At 37.3% G+C, this 15,537-nt stretch overlaps 1 protein-coding gene across 1 annotated transcript in view; it reads right to left on the bottom strand.

Moving 5' to 3' along the window:
- The window catches only part of IFT57 (intraflagellar transport 57), a 61,656-nt gene extending 46,565 nt beyond the window's left edge, over positions 1-15,091 (bottom strand). Inside the window, exons 1-4 of the mRNA XM_021669064.2 lie at positions 14,777-15,091; positions 12,045-12,207; positions 11,106-11,224; positions 6,517-6,607 (exon numbers count right to left, since the gene is read on the bottom strand). Of these exons, the coding sequence (XP_021524739.2) occupies positions 6,517-6,607; positions 11,106-11,224; positions 12,045-12,207; positions 14,777-14,988 (585 nt within the window). The 5' untranslated portion in view covers positions 14,989-15,091. The remainder of the gene's footprint in view (positions 1-6,516; positions 6,608-11,105; positions 11,225-12,044; positions 12,208-14,776) is intronic.
- Positions 15,092-15,537: the final 446 nt, after the last annotated feature.

Consider the following 15,537-nt stretch of genomic DNA (forward strand, 5'->3'; position numbering starts at 1 on the left):
CTAGTAAGAGTCTACCTAACAACCAGAGTAAATGATTGAAATGCCAATGATTCAATGCTCATGAGAGAAGAGACAAGTTTGTAACGCTTTTACAATAACTTGATCAGTGCTGTTTATATAGGCAATCAATAGATACTTGTTGAACTATACTGGACTGAACACTAACAGGTAAAAAGCTTTAATGGTAGGTACTAGAATTAATCAGCAACCGCCATATGGTGCTATTTCTCCCACAGCCAGAATTTACAGGTCCAGGAATCAAGGGATGGAAATGGGAGTGGAACCACTTGTTATTACCCCTAGTAGCCTGCTAGCAAAATTCTTGCTTCCTGTTCTCATCTTATGCTTTGCTGGCCTAGAGGTCTTAGTTCCAAAAAGAAGAATTCTTCAACCAGGAGATTCTTCAACAATGATTTGATTGAACGGGAAGTTAAGACTACCACCTGGTCACTCTGAATCAACATAGCAAAGAAGGTCATTACTGTACTGACTGGCATGACTGATCCTATTAACAGGACATTGGACTACTCCAAAATGGAAGGAAGAGTATTCTAAATACAGGAGGATCCTTTAAGGCATGGTATTACCATACCCTGTGGTTAAAAGTAAACAGAAAAATACAACAACCAAATCCAGGCAGGTCTAATTAATGGCCCAGACCCTTCAGGAATAAAGGTTTGAGTCACCCCACCAGGTAAAGAGTAATAACCAGCTGAGGGAATACAGAATAGGTAGTGAAAGATGGTAGTTATAAACACTAACTACAAGCATGCGACCAGTTACAGAAATGAGCAGTGATTGTCATGAATATTTCCTAATTGTTATGAATATATTTGTATTTTTGTTTTCTTTACTCTCTTACTCCACTATCGTGTAACATAAGATATACTGACTTTATATCATAGTATTTAAGTATTGTTACTTTTACATTATAATATTTAAGTGATATCAGGGAGAAGTAAACATCACTTATGAACTTTTTCTCCTTTTCTGGAGAAGGGACTACAGCAATATGTTGTATGCAGAACAGTTACATTCCATCAGATGAAATTATGACCTTGCTATGTATGGTCTTTATTTGAAGATTGTAGTTTAAGAAGATGTATATGAGAGCTAAGTTGACGAAGGGTTGACTTTTGGTGGTTAATTTTGTATGTCAATTTGAGCCACGAGGTTCCTTGGTGTTGGTTAAACATTATTCAGAGTGTGTCTGTGAGGGTGTTTCTGGATGCGATAATAATGGAATCAGTAGACTGAGTAAAGCACATTGCCATCATCAATGCGGATGGGCTTTATTCAATCCATTGAAAGCCTGAACAGAACAGAAAAGCTGAGAAAGAGAATTTATTGTCTTTGCCTCATTGTTACTAAAGACATTAGCCTTCTCTTGCCTTCTGACTTGGACTGAAACAAACTATCAGCTCAGCTCTCCTGGTCCTCAGGCCTTCAGACTCAAACTGAAACTACCAGCAGCTCTCCTGGGTCTCCAGCTTGCTAACTGTGGATCTTGGGACTTCTCAGTCTCCATAACCATGTGAGCCAATTCCTTAGTCTTTTTCTATGTGTGTGTGTGTGTGTACCTCCTATTGCTTCCATTCCTCTGGAGAACCCAAACTAATTTATAGGAAAAGGATTTAAGTTACTAAGTATTATTGAGAGCACTCAAGAGGAATTCAAATGTAAGCAGGATTAGAAAATTATTTTTCAAACTATTAGAATATATTAGGATTCTAATCTCAGTAATTCAGAAGACACTCAAAAATTTCCTATTTGTCTAATATACCCTCTTAATTCTGACTGCCAATTAGCATGGATATGATTACGTACAACAGGTGGGAATATATTGTGTTATGACCAACATATTTATAAAAATAATTATTGTGTCCTAGCTTAATATGAGCAGTCCGAAATTGAAGGTTACTAGTTTCTAGATGATTATAGCAGAACTGTGACTGTCAGAAATCTTTTTTTTTTTTTTTTGAGACAGAGTCTTGCTCTGTCACCCAGTGGTGCAATCTCAGCTTACTGCAACCTCTACCTCCCAGGTTCAAGCAATTCTCATGCCTCAGCCTCCCAAGTAGCTGGGACTACAGGCACGCACCACCATACCTGGCTAATTTTTGTGTTTTTGTAGAGATGGGTTTCACCATGTTGACCAGGCTAATCTCGAACTCCCGACCTCAAGTGATCTGGTAGCCTTGGCCTCCCAAAGTGCTGGAATTACAGGTGAGAGCCACCGCGCCTGGCCAACCTTTACCATCCTTGAGCAATGCCACAAACTCAGACCACAGAATCAAGTAATATCCCACCATCAACAGGCTTCTAGGTGGTGACCCAGTCCTCCTTAGAGAGAGGAGTAGAAGTAACAGAGGACCCCTTAGAATAATATGATGACAATAAAGAAGAAAAGAAATTCAAGAGACATGATGCAAGGGAATGAACAGCCTCAGGGTCAACCCCTTTGAGGAAGGCCTTCAGTTTGCTCTTATGATAGTAGAAGGTCTTCACCTCATGGCTGGGAAGAAATGCGTGAAGATGTAATCCCAGTACTTTGGGAGGCCGAGGTGGGTGGATCACGAGGTCAAGAGATCGAGACCATCCTTGTCAACATCGTGAAACCCCATCTCTACTAAAGATACAAAAAATTAGCTGGGCATGGTGGCGCGTGCCTGTAATCCCAGCTACTCAGGAGGCTGAGGCAGGAGAATTGCCTGAACCCAGGAGGCGGAGGCTGTGGTGAGCCGAGATCGCGCCATTGCACTCCAGCCTGGGTAACAAGAGCAAAACTCCGTCTCAAAAAAAAAAAAAAAGAAATGCGTGAAGAGGTGGCTTTCCAGTATACTTCTCTAAATTCACACTCCCAATAATGGCGCCTTGAACTTTAAAGGGTTCCTAGCTTTAAAATGAGCTATAGTTTCTAAATGTTACACAATGATGTGCTGACAGTTTGATTTTATGGTCAAATATTTAATGAGTATATACTATGCACCAGGCCCTGCACAATAAGTGGGAGACACACAATAAGAAAAATTAGACACGGTTTCTGCCCGCGCAGATATTTTTCTTCTGACTAGTGGGTTTATTTTCCTTTATTCCCCAGACTAGCAGTTTTGAGTTATATGCCTTTGAAGTTAAATGTTAATGTACTTTGTTAATGTACTACGACCAGGTATCTGTTAATAAACTATTCATAACTATTAAATAGTAAGAAGACAAGATGGGGGAATAAATGAGATGAACCTGAGCAGAATAAATGAGGTGAACTGGACATATATGAGTACTTAATTTCTGAGCTTGAATGGAAAGATCTGTTATACAAAGAATAAAGTCTAAACTAATTTTCATGCCCAAACAATCTGAACTTGGTCTATCTTCCCAGTTAATCTTATGTCACCCTCCCATTCACTCAGGAGTTCTGGCCACAGCAGTTTTCTCTTAGATCCTTGATCATGCTAAGCTTCTTCCTGCCTTCAAAGCTCTGGCACATGCTACACAGCCAGGGCCTTGCCAATGCCTGTTAAGTAACAAGTGCTCAATACGTATATGCAGAATGAATAAATATATCTGTCTTGACTTTTAAAATTTATCACATTCAAAAAATCTTTTAAATTGATAAGTTTTACAATGGTCTTTTTCCTTCTGTAACAGTCATCGTATTTTACAAATATTGTTCAAATAACGTTTACATTGCTGTTAAAAAAATACATGTTAAAAACCTTAAAAATAACAGTCATCTTTTTTTTACATATATTGTTTAAATAATGTTAACTGTAACAGTCATCTTTTTTTACATATTGTTTAAATAATGTTTACATTGCTGCTAAAAAATACATGTTAAAAACCTTAAAAACACAAAGCATAGAAAACAATCATCCCTAATTCCTCTACCCATATATAATTAATGCTAATATAATAATTTTAAACATATTTTACATAATAATTGTCATAATAACATAAACTTTGGAATCCTCTCAGTTAATTTTATAGCATACAGTAGAGTACAAGTTACATTCCCATGTCAGTAACATTTCTTTGTAAACTTTTTTTTGTAGAGACAGGGTCTTCTCTGTCACCCAGGCTGTAGCGCTGTGGCATGATCATGGCTTACTGCAGCTTCAAACTTCTGGGCTCAAGTGATCCTCCCACCTCACCTTCCTGAGTAGTTAGGACTATAGGCATGCACCACCACACATGGCAGTTGTTTTTTGTTTTGTTTTTTGGTAGAGATGAGGATTCACTATTGCCCATGTTGATCTCAAACTCTTGGCCACAAGCAATCCTCCTGCCGCAGCCTCTCCCAAAGTGCTGGTATTACAGGTATGAGTCAGCATGCCCACTCAACAATTTGTAATGGTGTAGTTTGGATATATGTTCCCTTCTCTGTCTCTTACTCCTTCTCTGGCCATGTGACATGCCTGCTCTCACTTTGTCTGACCATGATTGTAAGCTTCCTGAGGCCCTCACCAGAAGCAGATGCCATTGCTACACTTCTTGTACGGTCTGCAAAACTGTGAGCCAAAATAAACTTCTTTTCTTTTTTTTTTTTTTTTTTGAGGCGGAGTTTCGCGCGTTACCCAGGCTGGAGTGCAATGGCGCAATCACAGCTCACCGCAACCTCCGCCTCCTGGGTTCAGGCAATTCTCCTGCCTCAGCCTCCTGAGTAGCTGGGATTACAGGCACGCGCCACCATGCCCAGCTAATTTTTTGTATTAGTAGAGACGGGGTTTCACCATGTTGACCAGGATGGTCTCGATCTCTTGACCTCGTGATCCACCTGCCTCAGCCTCCCAAAGTGCTGGGATTACAGGCTTGAGCCACCGCGCCCGGCCTTTAACTTCTTTTCTTTATAACTTACCCAGCGTCTCAAGTATTTCTTTACAGCAACACAAAATGGACTAAAATAAATGGCTGTATAATTTTCTGATAGCATCTAATCTATTTAATGGTCATTTTTCAGCATTTGCTATTAAAATTATGCAGTGATTAAAACCTCTATAGCATATACTAACTTAAATACTATATTAACCTAAATGCTAAACTTCAATTACTTAAAAACTTATTTTAAAATAATTTTCTATTGATTTAAAAAATCACCTAAAAATTTTAATTGGTTTATGATAGCAAAGTATAATTGACCCTTGAACAACATGGGTTTGAACTGCATGGGTCCGCTTAAACACAAATTTTCTTTCACTTCTGCCACCCCTGAGACAGCAAGACCAACCCAACCTCTTGCTCTTCTTCCTTAGGCGACTCAATATAAAGACAGGCAAGATACTTTTATGATTATCCACTTCCACTTAATAGTATATACGTGTTCCCTCCCTTACGACTTACTTAGTAACATTTTCTTTTCTCTAGCTTAGTGTTAGAATACAGTATATAAGACATATAACTTTACAAAATATGTGTTAACTATTTACGTTACTGGTAAGGCTTCAAGTCAACAGTAGGCTATTTAGTAAAACTTTTTGGGAGTCCAAAGTTATATGTGAATTTTCTTTTTTTTTTTTTTTTTGATATGGAATTTCACTCTTGCTGCCCACGCTGGAGTGCAATGGCAGGATCTTGGCTCACCGCAACCTCTGCCTCCCAGGTTGAAGCAATTCTCCTGCCTTAGCCTCCCGAGTAGCTGTGATTACAGGCATGTGCCACCATGCCCAGCTAATTTTTTTGTATATTTAGTAGAGACGGGGTTTCTCCATGTTGGTCAGGTTGGTCTCGAACTCCCAACCTTAGTTGATCCACCCAATTTGGCCTCCCATTTGGGACTACAGGCGTGAGCCATTGTGCCCAGACTGTGGATTTTCAACTGTGTTGGAGCCAATGCCCCCTAACCCCCACATTGCTCAAGGGTCAGCTGTATACTATAAGGTTGGTTTCTTTCCCCCACCATTTCTGCTTCAGATCACAGGTACACTTCCTAAAATACCAGGGTCAATCTAATTCTAATTCTGAGAATTATCTTGAGAAAAAGTTCTTTTGTCTCTGTCATCCGTAGAGTCACACTATGGATGACATGTGAAGCATGTAAAAAGGTCCAGATTCTACCAAACAACTTAAATAATGTTGATTATTTAAAAGCATTTAAAAAAATTCCTACTCATCCTAATTGCAGATGAATAAAGGAATTCCTTAGAAATGAACAGTATTCATATAAAGCAGAATGTATTAATCCTCAATTATATTGTTCTGTTTTAAACTCTTTATTAGTCACAGTCTATTTAAGATCATGAATGGTTGTTAATAAAGTATTCACTCATATAATCAATGGTATATATTTCCATGAACAGTTTAAGAACCTCTGCTAAAATTCAGATCTCAATCATTAGAGAATACAAACATTAACTTAACCAAAGGTCTAAATGACGATACTTAGCACTGTATTTAAAAGCTTTTCATTTTTAGAAACAATGACATAAAATATATTCCAGATAATGGAAGTCTGGGGGAAATTAAGTGAATGGAAAGGGGCCTAAAGGTGAAAATGAACAGAAAGTTCAGCTACACACATACCACAAATTCTTCATCCACTTTATTTAATGTTAATTCTGCATCATCTTCTGCAACACTTTCTTCTTCTAATTCTTCTACTGGGTATACTGGCCTAAAATAACAAGGTTAAACATGAGATGAGAATTTTAATATTTAGTGAGACAAAAAAGCATAATGCAAATATTATCTCCTCTGTGCCAGGTTTTGTCCTTTTTCACTCCTTTTCCATAATCACTGTTGAATATTTCATGCATTTTCCCTAAAACTTTCTATGCAAAAAGCAAAAGTGTTTATCTCCAAATTTACAAAAAAATGAGTTGATACTATGCATGGTGTTATCCCATGTAATGCTTCTCACAAATATACCATATTTAAATATGTATGTATTTCTCATTTTTTACATACTTATACTGTATTTCATTGAACAATCAGTACCATAATTAAAGTAATTGGCAGCCTATGACTAAACATGGAGGTTTCTAGGTATTTTGCTAGACAATATTGCAAAGATCATTCTTGTACATTTATCATTACATATACCATTTAGAGTAAATTTGTTCATGTGAACTGGCTGGGTAAACAACTTTCTGCATGCTATTGTTTTGCTATATACTGCCAAAATTGGCTTCCAAAATGTTACCCTAATTTAGACTCCCAACAGTAGTGAAGGAGAGTGACTCCATTTCCATATATTCACCATATATATCACTATTTGATGTATAGTACAAACTTTAATCTTAGCTAATCAACTAAATAAAATCTCATTCTTGTTTTAACTGCATTTCTTTGGCATGAAAGTGATTAAATATCTTTTCACATTTTAATTGGTTATTTTCACTTCTTTTCTGGTGAAGTGTCTATTAATACCTGTTACTTTTTGGCTTTTTGTATATTAAGAAAATTAATGTTTTGCCTAACCTCTCAAAAATAGTTACCCTAGTGTATTACTTATAACCTTGGCTATTGAAGATTGTTAGAGTTCTCATTAGATGGACTTGGTAACCTTCTCGTGCACAGACCCTAGCTTTAACATCATATATTTGAGGCTTTCTGTCATACCACAACCCCTGTACTCCTCTGGTCTTTTAATACTTCTACAGTTTTACTTTTCACATTTATATCTCTAATCAATCTGAAGTTTATTTTAACATAGGTAATAAGAAGGTTTCCAGCTTTCTTCCTATTTCCAAAATCTAATTAGTGGTCCTAACATTAAGCATTGAAAAATCATTTCTTCATCAAGATTAATGACACATTTTCTATAATAAAAGTACTCGAATGTATTTGGGCTTATTTGTGAAAACTTACTTTATTTTTTCCTTTTTTCTCCAGTAACAAAGCTAAAGAGAAAACTTATATTAACTACTAGTACCTGGCTGGGTGTGATGGCTCACACATGTAATCACAACACTTTAGGAGGCCGAGGTAGGTGGATTGCCTGAGATCAGGAGTTTGAGACCAGCCTGGTCAACATAGCAAAACCCCATCTTGACAAAAAAGTAAAGAATTAGCTGGGAGTGGTGGTACGCCTGGAGTCCCAGCTATGTGGGAGGCTGCAGTGGGAGGATGGCTTGAGCTCGGCAGGCAGAGATTACAGTGAGCCATGATCATACCACTGCACTCCTGCTTAGGCAACAGAGTGAGACCCTGTCCTAAAATCGAAAACCCATGCCTCAATCATGATAACAAAGTACAAAAATCCATATTTACTATTATGCAAAATACTGAAAACCAAATCAATCATCTTAAATAATTTCCTAATTTTTCATTAATTATAATTAGAAAATATCTCAAAAGCAATATTCTTCTAGAATTCATTATGACATATTTAGATATATGAAAAATTCAGCTATATGTCACGTCTGTCTTATTTACATGTTACATAGCTGATATATTCTCTAAATTTGATAACTTTTCAGCTCCCTCCTTTTAGTCCTCATTTATACATAGTCCTCATGAGTTATCTAAGTCATAGTCTCTTCAAAAAATGGTGCTAAAAAACAAAAAAAGAAAAATAAATGGTGCTGGGAAAACTGGATATTCACATGCAAAAGAATGAAACTAGACCCCTACCTCTAACCACTTACAAAAACCAACTCAGAATGGATTAAAGACTTAAATATACAATCTGAAACTGAAAATCCTAGAGGAAATGTGGGGAAAAGCATTTCATGACATCATCTGGGCAAGAATTTGTGGATAAGACCTCAAAAGCACAGGCAACAAAAGCAAAAATAGACAAATACGATTACATCAAACTTAAGGAAACAATCACGAGTGAAGCGACAACCCACAAAACGGGGGAAAATATCTGCAAACCACCCATCTGACAAGATGTTAACACCCAGTATGTGTAATAAACTCAAGCAACTCAGTAGCAAAACAACAACAAAAAGATAAGTAGTCCAATTTTTTAAATGGGCAAAAAATAGACATTGAAATGTCTGTAAGAAATGTCTTAACAGACATTTCTCAAAACTTGCATAAAAATAGCCAACAGATATATGCAAAAATGCCCAACATCATCAGGGAAATGCAAATCAAAACCACAATGAGATACCATCTCACCCCAGTTAGAATGGCTGTTACTCAACCCCTCGCCCCGACAAATAACAAAAGCTGGTGAGGATATGGAGAAACGGGAACCCTTGTACACTATTGGTGGGTATGTACATTATTAGTACAGCCACTATGGAGAACACTGTGGAGGTTCCTCAAAACACTAAAAATAGAACTACTCTATGATCCAGCAATCCCAGTACTGATTATATATCCAAAAAAAAAAAAAATCAGTATGTTAGAGATATCTGCACTCCCATGTTTACTGCAGCACTATTCACAATACTCAAGACGTGGAATCCAACCTAAGTGTCCATCAAAGGTTGAATGGAGAAAGAAAATGTGGTATATTTACATAGTGGAATACTATTCATAAAGGAGAATGAAATTCTGTCATTTGTAGCAACCCGTATAAGCCTGGAGGACATTATGTCAAGTGAAATAAGCCAGGCACAGAAATACAAATATTGCAGAAATGGAGAGTATAACAGTGGTTACCATAAGCTGGGAAGGGTAGGGGGAAAGGAGAAAGGGGAGCAGTTGGTCAAAGTGGGTGAGTACAAAGTTACAGTTAGGAGGAATAAGTTCTAGTGTTCCAATGGACAGTAGGGTGACTACAGGTTAACAATATTATATATTAGTTAACAATAATATATATTTGAAAATAGCTCAAAGAGATTTGGAATGGTCTCACCACAAACAAATGATAAACGTTTGACATGATGGATATGTTAATTTCACTAATTTGATCATTGTATATTGTATACATGCATTGAAACATCACACTGTACCCCCAAATTTGCAGTTATTATGTGTCAATTAAAAACAAAACTAAAAAATAAATTATCCAAATTACAATACATAGGCCAGGAATAAGATGTGTCAAGAAACAAAGGAAGTGCAAAATAGACTAGTGGTTGAGATATTACACAATAGCTTCTGGTGAATTTAGAATATATTGGGATATGGATTTAGTAATTTTTGAAAATGCTAAATACAGCAGCACACCTCATAACATATTCTCTTGAATGTTTGGATTGAAGCATATGAAATTGCCATTTTTTAGTTTAAAAATAGATGAATATGAGTAATTTCATATGGCTCATCCCAATAACCTAATTCAAGGAAGTTATTAAAGAAACTTAATAGGGAGATTGTATCTAAAAGAATATAACTGAATATACATTAAAATGTTAACAGGAAATAATATATATATATCTTTCTACAGAAGTTAGTTCTAATTAAAAAAACACTGCTTACTCACATTTTACCTGCATAGTGCCTTCTACATTCTAACCTATTAATAATCCCAAACTGCAGAGCATAAAATTTATATTTTCTAATTATAACCTCTTTAAATTGAGTTTTCAAATGTTCTGTTTCATCTATATGCTCAATATCTATTAAACATCTAAGATACATCACGCATCATGCTAACTTCCAGAGTACTTGTGAAGATTTCATGATTTCTAGCAAGAACGTCAGAACAGTAAAGAAATTAACAATTTTAATACCATAGGATAAATGCAATATAATAAGAGAAATAAACAAAGCACTGTCAAGTTGAACACAAAAGCAATGAACAATGTCTAGGAGAGGGTCAGGTAGTTTCTTCATTATTCCTGCCCAGTAACTATAAGTAAAGGAGAAAATCCCACTTAAAGTACTACATTAATTTCCATTTTTTCCTTAAATCTGTAGCTATCAGTTCCCTCCGTGTACATACTATGTTTTTGTATATAAATATATGTAAGAGAGACTTTTAAAAAATACCAGAATTTACAAAGATATATAGTCACAGTTAAACCTTCAATAATTACATATTTGAATGGGGAAGAGGCACAATAATATGTAATGCCTTCAGAATTAATTTTCAAGACATCAGACATTCTAATTTTGTCTATACTGGCTTTTCTTAATTATCTGTGGCATTTTCAATTTAGAATAGTCAAAAAGAAATAATTATTTTATGTTTAATTGAACAGCTCTGCACCCTCAGAGGAAAATGCTATGCACATAGAATTACTATTATCAGGTTGGGTAATTTTTACCTTTTCCAGGTGAAACCAATATATTTCAATGCTTCTTCAGCTAAGCAATCAAGAACATAGCATACATGTTCTCCACAACCTGACTTTAATTTTGAAGGAGGAAAATCTGCAGTTCTCCCCTGAAAAACAAAAGATAAAACAGGGTGTTATTTGTTAGTTATACTCCAAATATCTAAATATTTTAAGCAAAGAACTGCTGAATAGATGTATCACTTTTCTTTCAAAGATTTACAATAACTGTAGTTACATTGTTTCTTAGAAATCCATTTTAAGTGTTTGTAATCCATTGATACATAAAAGTACTGGAAATACTTTTATTGTTAAAGGTATGAAATTAAAAGGTAATAACATCATAGCATCATAGCATATTGATGTGGGTGAGTACAAAGTTACAGTTAGGAGGAATAAGTTCTAGTGTTTTCTAGTCTAATTATTGATCTTATTAGAGGGAAAATGAAACCAGTAAAACCATTTAAACAAATATGTTTAAGGACAGAATATTCACTTGTCAAAAATTAGTAAGATTTGTGCCAAAAATATCTTACTGCCTGCCCAGGAAAAGTCAGAAATGAAAAAGTACAATGCTATCATGGTCTTAAGTCCAAGTTCCCTTTCAGAATAGAAAGTGTTTTGACTTTATAGGGTTTAATTATCATTTTTTAGATCAAGAATTAATCACCCAAAAGTCTACTTCTCAGACACATCAAGATTTTTTTTAAAAAAATACTACTTTGGGCTAATAAAGAGTATACACTGAACATTTTCAGAAGTGACATTAATGTTATAATATCAACTATTTTGAGGCCTTACCTCAAAATGAATTCATACATAATTATATTTACAGAGAAGTCATCTAAATGGCTAGCATTTGTTATTAAATTACCAATATTAAAATTCGTAACTTGAGAATATGGAGAAAGAACAGTCGTTTACACTTACAAATGACCGAAGCTCGGAAAGTATGTTAGATATTGTTGCATTAGGGTCATCATATTCTTGAGGCTGTTCAAAGGGATGTCCTGCTTTATTAATCAGCCAAGCAGCAAGAGTAGAAAACATGTAGAACTGTTCGCCAGGGTTGGTAGGCAGTGCAAAATAGTGTCTGTTTCAAAACAAGGAGGAATGGGGCGGATGTGAAATAATGCAAACAAATCTATAAATAATGTATAAATCTATAAATAATGCAAATAAATCTATAATAACTAACAGGGCCAAATTCACAATTGCCCAACAACCTTTCTTCCCCCAACATGGCCATCAAATCAAAAGACCTGAATAATTCACCCTTTGAAGTTTCCAGTAATCCACAGCACTCACATTAAAGTTGTTAAATCAGCAGGATTAGGGCAATTACTACTGTATCCAAAATATTAGATCAAAGACCTTACACCCAGGACATGTAGTGCACAGAGTACGTAGAATTTTTACCAAAATGATTTAAGTGTCAGGAATAATATGTGAGTAACTTATGAATGAAAATGGTAACTTAGAAGACTCTCAGTTCAAAAAAGATCTCAAAGATTATTTATTATGCATGTTTACTGTTTCTAACCTATTACCATGGTATTCACTTGTTTTTATCTTGGCTGCATATTCAATCACCTGAGGAGCTCATAAAAATACTGGTACTTGGCCATACACTGCTCCTTCCCTCATGAATGAATTAAATCAGAACTTCTGTGAATGCAGACCCAGTATGAGGTATATTTCAGGTATATTTCAAAAGCTTCCTACATGTTCATAAGGTGTAGTCAGGATTAAGAACCTGTGAATGTCACATCACCAGTCTAACAAACATCTGTAGGCTCCTGCTTAATCCTCTAGTTTACTAAACACAGTTCTATGAGAATCAGTATGATTTATACCAAAACATTATAGGAATAAGACTCACTAGCAACAACATTCAAGTCAGTTTAATCAAAGATGTTATTCTTTTTGTTCATGTGCAGCTACCATTATTATGTTTACAATGTATTTACAACAATTATAACCATTGTCATAAGAAAGTTATGTACTCCTTCATGTTTCCCAAACTTTTTCCTGCAGTATAAATGTTCTGGAAGATAAAAGAATGCTGGAAAGGAAAAAGGCCATGAAGTCCTTCCAGGTATATGCTCACTACCCTTTCAAAGCACCCATCCACCAAAAAGTCATCTTTTCCTTATCGGCAGATAACTCCTCTAGGGCAGAGGAAGGAACACCAATAGATACTGTAAGCCTAGGACAGTGGTTCTCGAACATTAGTATCCATCAGAATCATCTGGAAGACTTACTGAAACAGACTGCTAGCCCCCCATTCATATAATTACTGAAAAGGTACACCTGGGAAAGGGCCTGAAGAATTTCATTTCTAGTAAGTTCCCAGGTGATGCTGATGCTGTTGGTTTGATGATTACACTTCGAGAACCATTGGACTAGGATGTCCCCACACAAATCCTTGATTCAAAGTATCCTGCTGAAACCCTGGGGACACAGTGCAAGAGATGATATCAACAGAACCTGAAGGCCATTTTCTTTTCATTTGAAAAATATACTTGGAAAAAAATGCCTTTTTATTAACATAGGAAATGTTGGTTGTCTATATTATCCTGATCAGTTCACTTTCAGTAATAATCCCAAGACTACCTTTTTCTAACATGGGTCAAGCAACACTACTTTTTCCTCTATCTTTTCTCCTACCATGGACTAATTTAATATGAACAGTTTACGTAAAGTCTACATATCTTTCAATTCAAGTTATTGGAAGAGAATAGTGGAATGAAACTAAAACTGTCAAGGGAAATTATTTGAGCCTGGCTGTACACGTTAAGTACTATAGATTCTTAATATTGATTGCCTTTTATGGAATAAACAAATGTAAGTAATAAGTGAAGGAAAGGCTATAAAACTGATTTATCTGACTATTGCTAAGCTACAGTGATTTGAGGAGAAGGTCCTAGCTGACCACTACCCTCAGCAAGTAATGGCATTGCTTTCAGGATATGTTGCACTTTGCCCCCACCGGAACAAGGGTAGAACTTTGGTTTCTATGATACGGGACAATTCAATAGTTGTCATTTGTCTTTTCCACTTTTCAGTTTCTGGAAGTATGGTTATCGCAAAGGCAGAAGTCTTTTAAACCATAGCAAGTAGTCAAGTTTACTAACCGCATTTAAAGTGCTCTTTAACAGGGTCCTAAGTACCCACGGTCCGCAGTTGTAGGAAAAGGGTCTTAAACAACAACAAGAAAAACCCAAACTAGAATAAAAGCCCTAAATGATAATGGCATTCCTCTCTGGAGACGAGATCGTGGGCGGTTTTATAATTTTTCTACACATTTTCTTGTGTTTTTCTGAGTTTTCTACAATGAGTATTTGCATTACCTTTATAATCAGAAAATATAGTTTGTGTTTTGTGGTAATGCATGTGTGTTTAAAAAACAGGTAAGCTGTCTTCCAATCCTTTTTGCCGTTCCAAAACTTATTTATTTTCTCTACAAAAATACCAAGTCAGGGCTGCGTGAGCTCCACGACCCTCCCCGGAGTTTGGGGTGAAGTACCCTCCCCCGGCTAGGAAGACGGAGGCAAGGAACTGCTAACCCGCGCTCACGGAATTGGTTCCCAGTAGGACCACGGAAGGTGTCTCCCAGGGGCCGAGGACGCACTCAGGCGATCGGGAACGCGGGTACCCACCTGGATGGGGCCTTCAGGTTGCTCTTCCGGAGGAACTCCTCCTCGAAGCGGAGCAGCTTCAGCTTCTCCACCAAGTCCTCCATCACCACGAACATGTGGTAGGCCGCGCCGGGCCCCCGCTCCACGACCACTTCCCCGGCCCCTTCGCCACGGGACCTAGGCACCCCATCTTCCAAACCCGATGTCGTGACGGCGGCCAGGGCAGCAGTCATCGCAGGACGGAGAGTCCAGCGTGGGATCGGGCCCGAGACCTCCGGACTACGCCAGCCGCCCTGCTGCCACCAGTACAGCCAAGACCGGTTACCAGGCGACCACCGGACAACCCGTCACCAGGGAAACTGGACTCCGCCTCCTTCCCTCCAATCAGGGCGGCTTTCCTGAATGACGTCACCTGTGACCCGCTTCTTGCCCCTCCTCTGCGGTGAAAAAGGTGGTTGGGAAGCAGCCCCGCCCCTCGTGGAGGCGTGGCGTTTGCGCCGCACTCCCAGCTGCATCTCCTCCCTCGGCCTGTGGAAGACAGAGGAGGGGCTGTTTTCGATTCTGCTCAGCTTGCCTGGTTACTGAACTGGCGTGAGGTGTGTTGGACCTGGTGGTTGCTAAAGGCAGCTAAGCGGGCATCTAGGTCAACTAGTAGCTGTTAAAAAGTTTGAAGGGAGATGAAGACGCGCAGTTTAGAAGCCTGCAGTAGCCCACTGATACCTTTATTTTCTCAGAATTGAAAAGTTTTTCATAGTTGTAAAGACAGTCCATACCACAGGTTT

The sequence above is a fragment of the Aotus nancymaae genome, unplaced genomic scaffold (assembly GCF_030222135.1).
Source record: "Aotus nancymaae isolate 86718 unplaced genomic scaffold, 86718_ANA_hifiasm-v0.15.2.pri h1tg000011l, whole genome shotgun sequence".
Lineage (NCBI taxonomy): Eukaryota > Metazoa > Chordata > Mammalia > Primates > Aotidae > Aotus > Aotus nancymaae.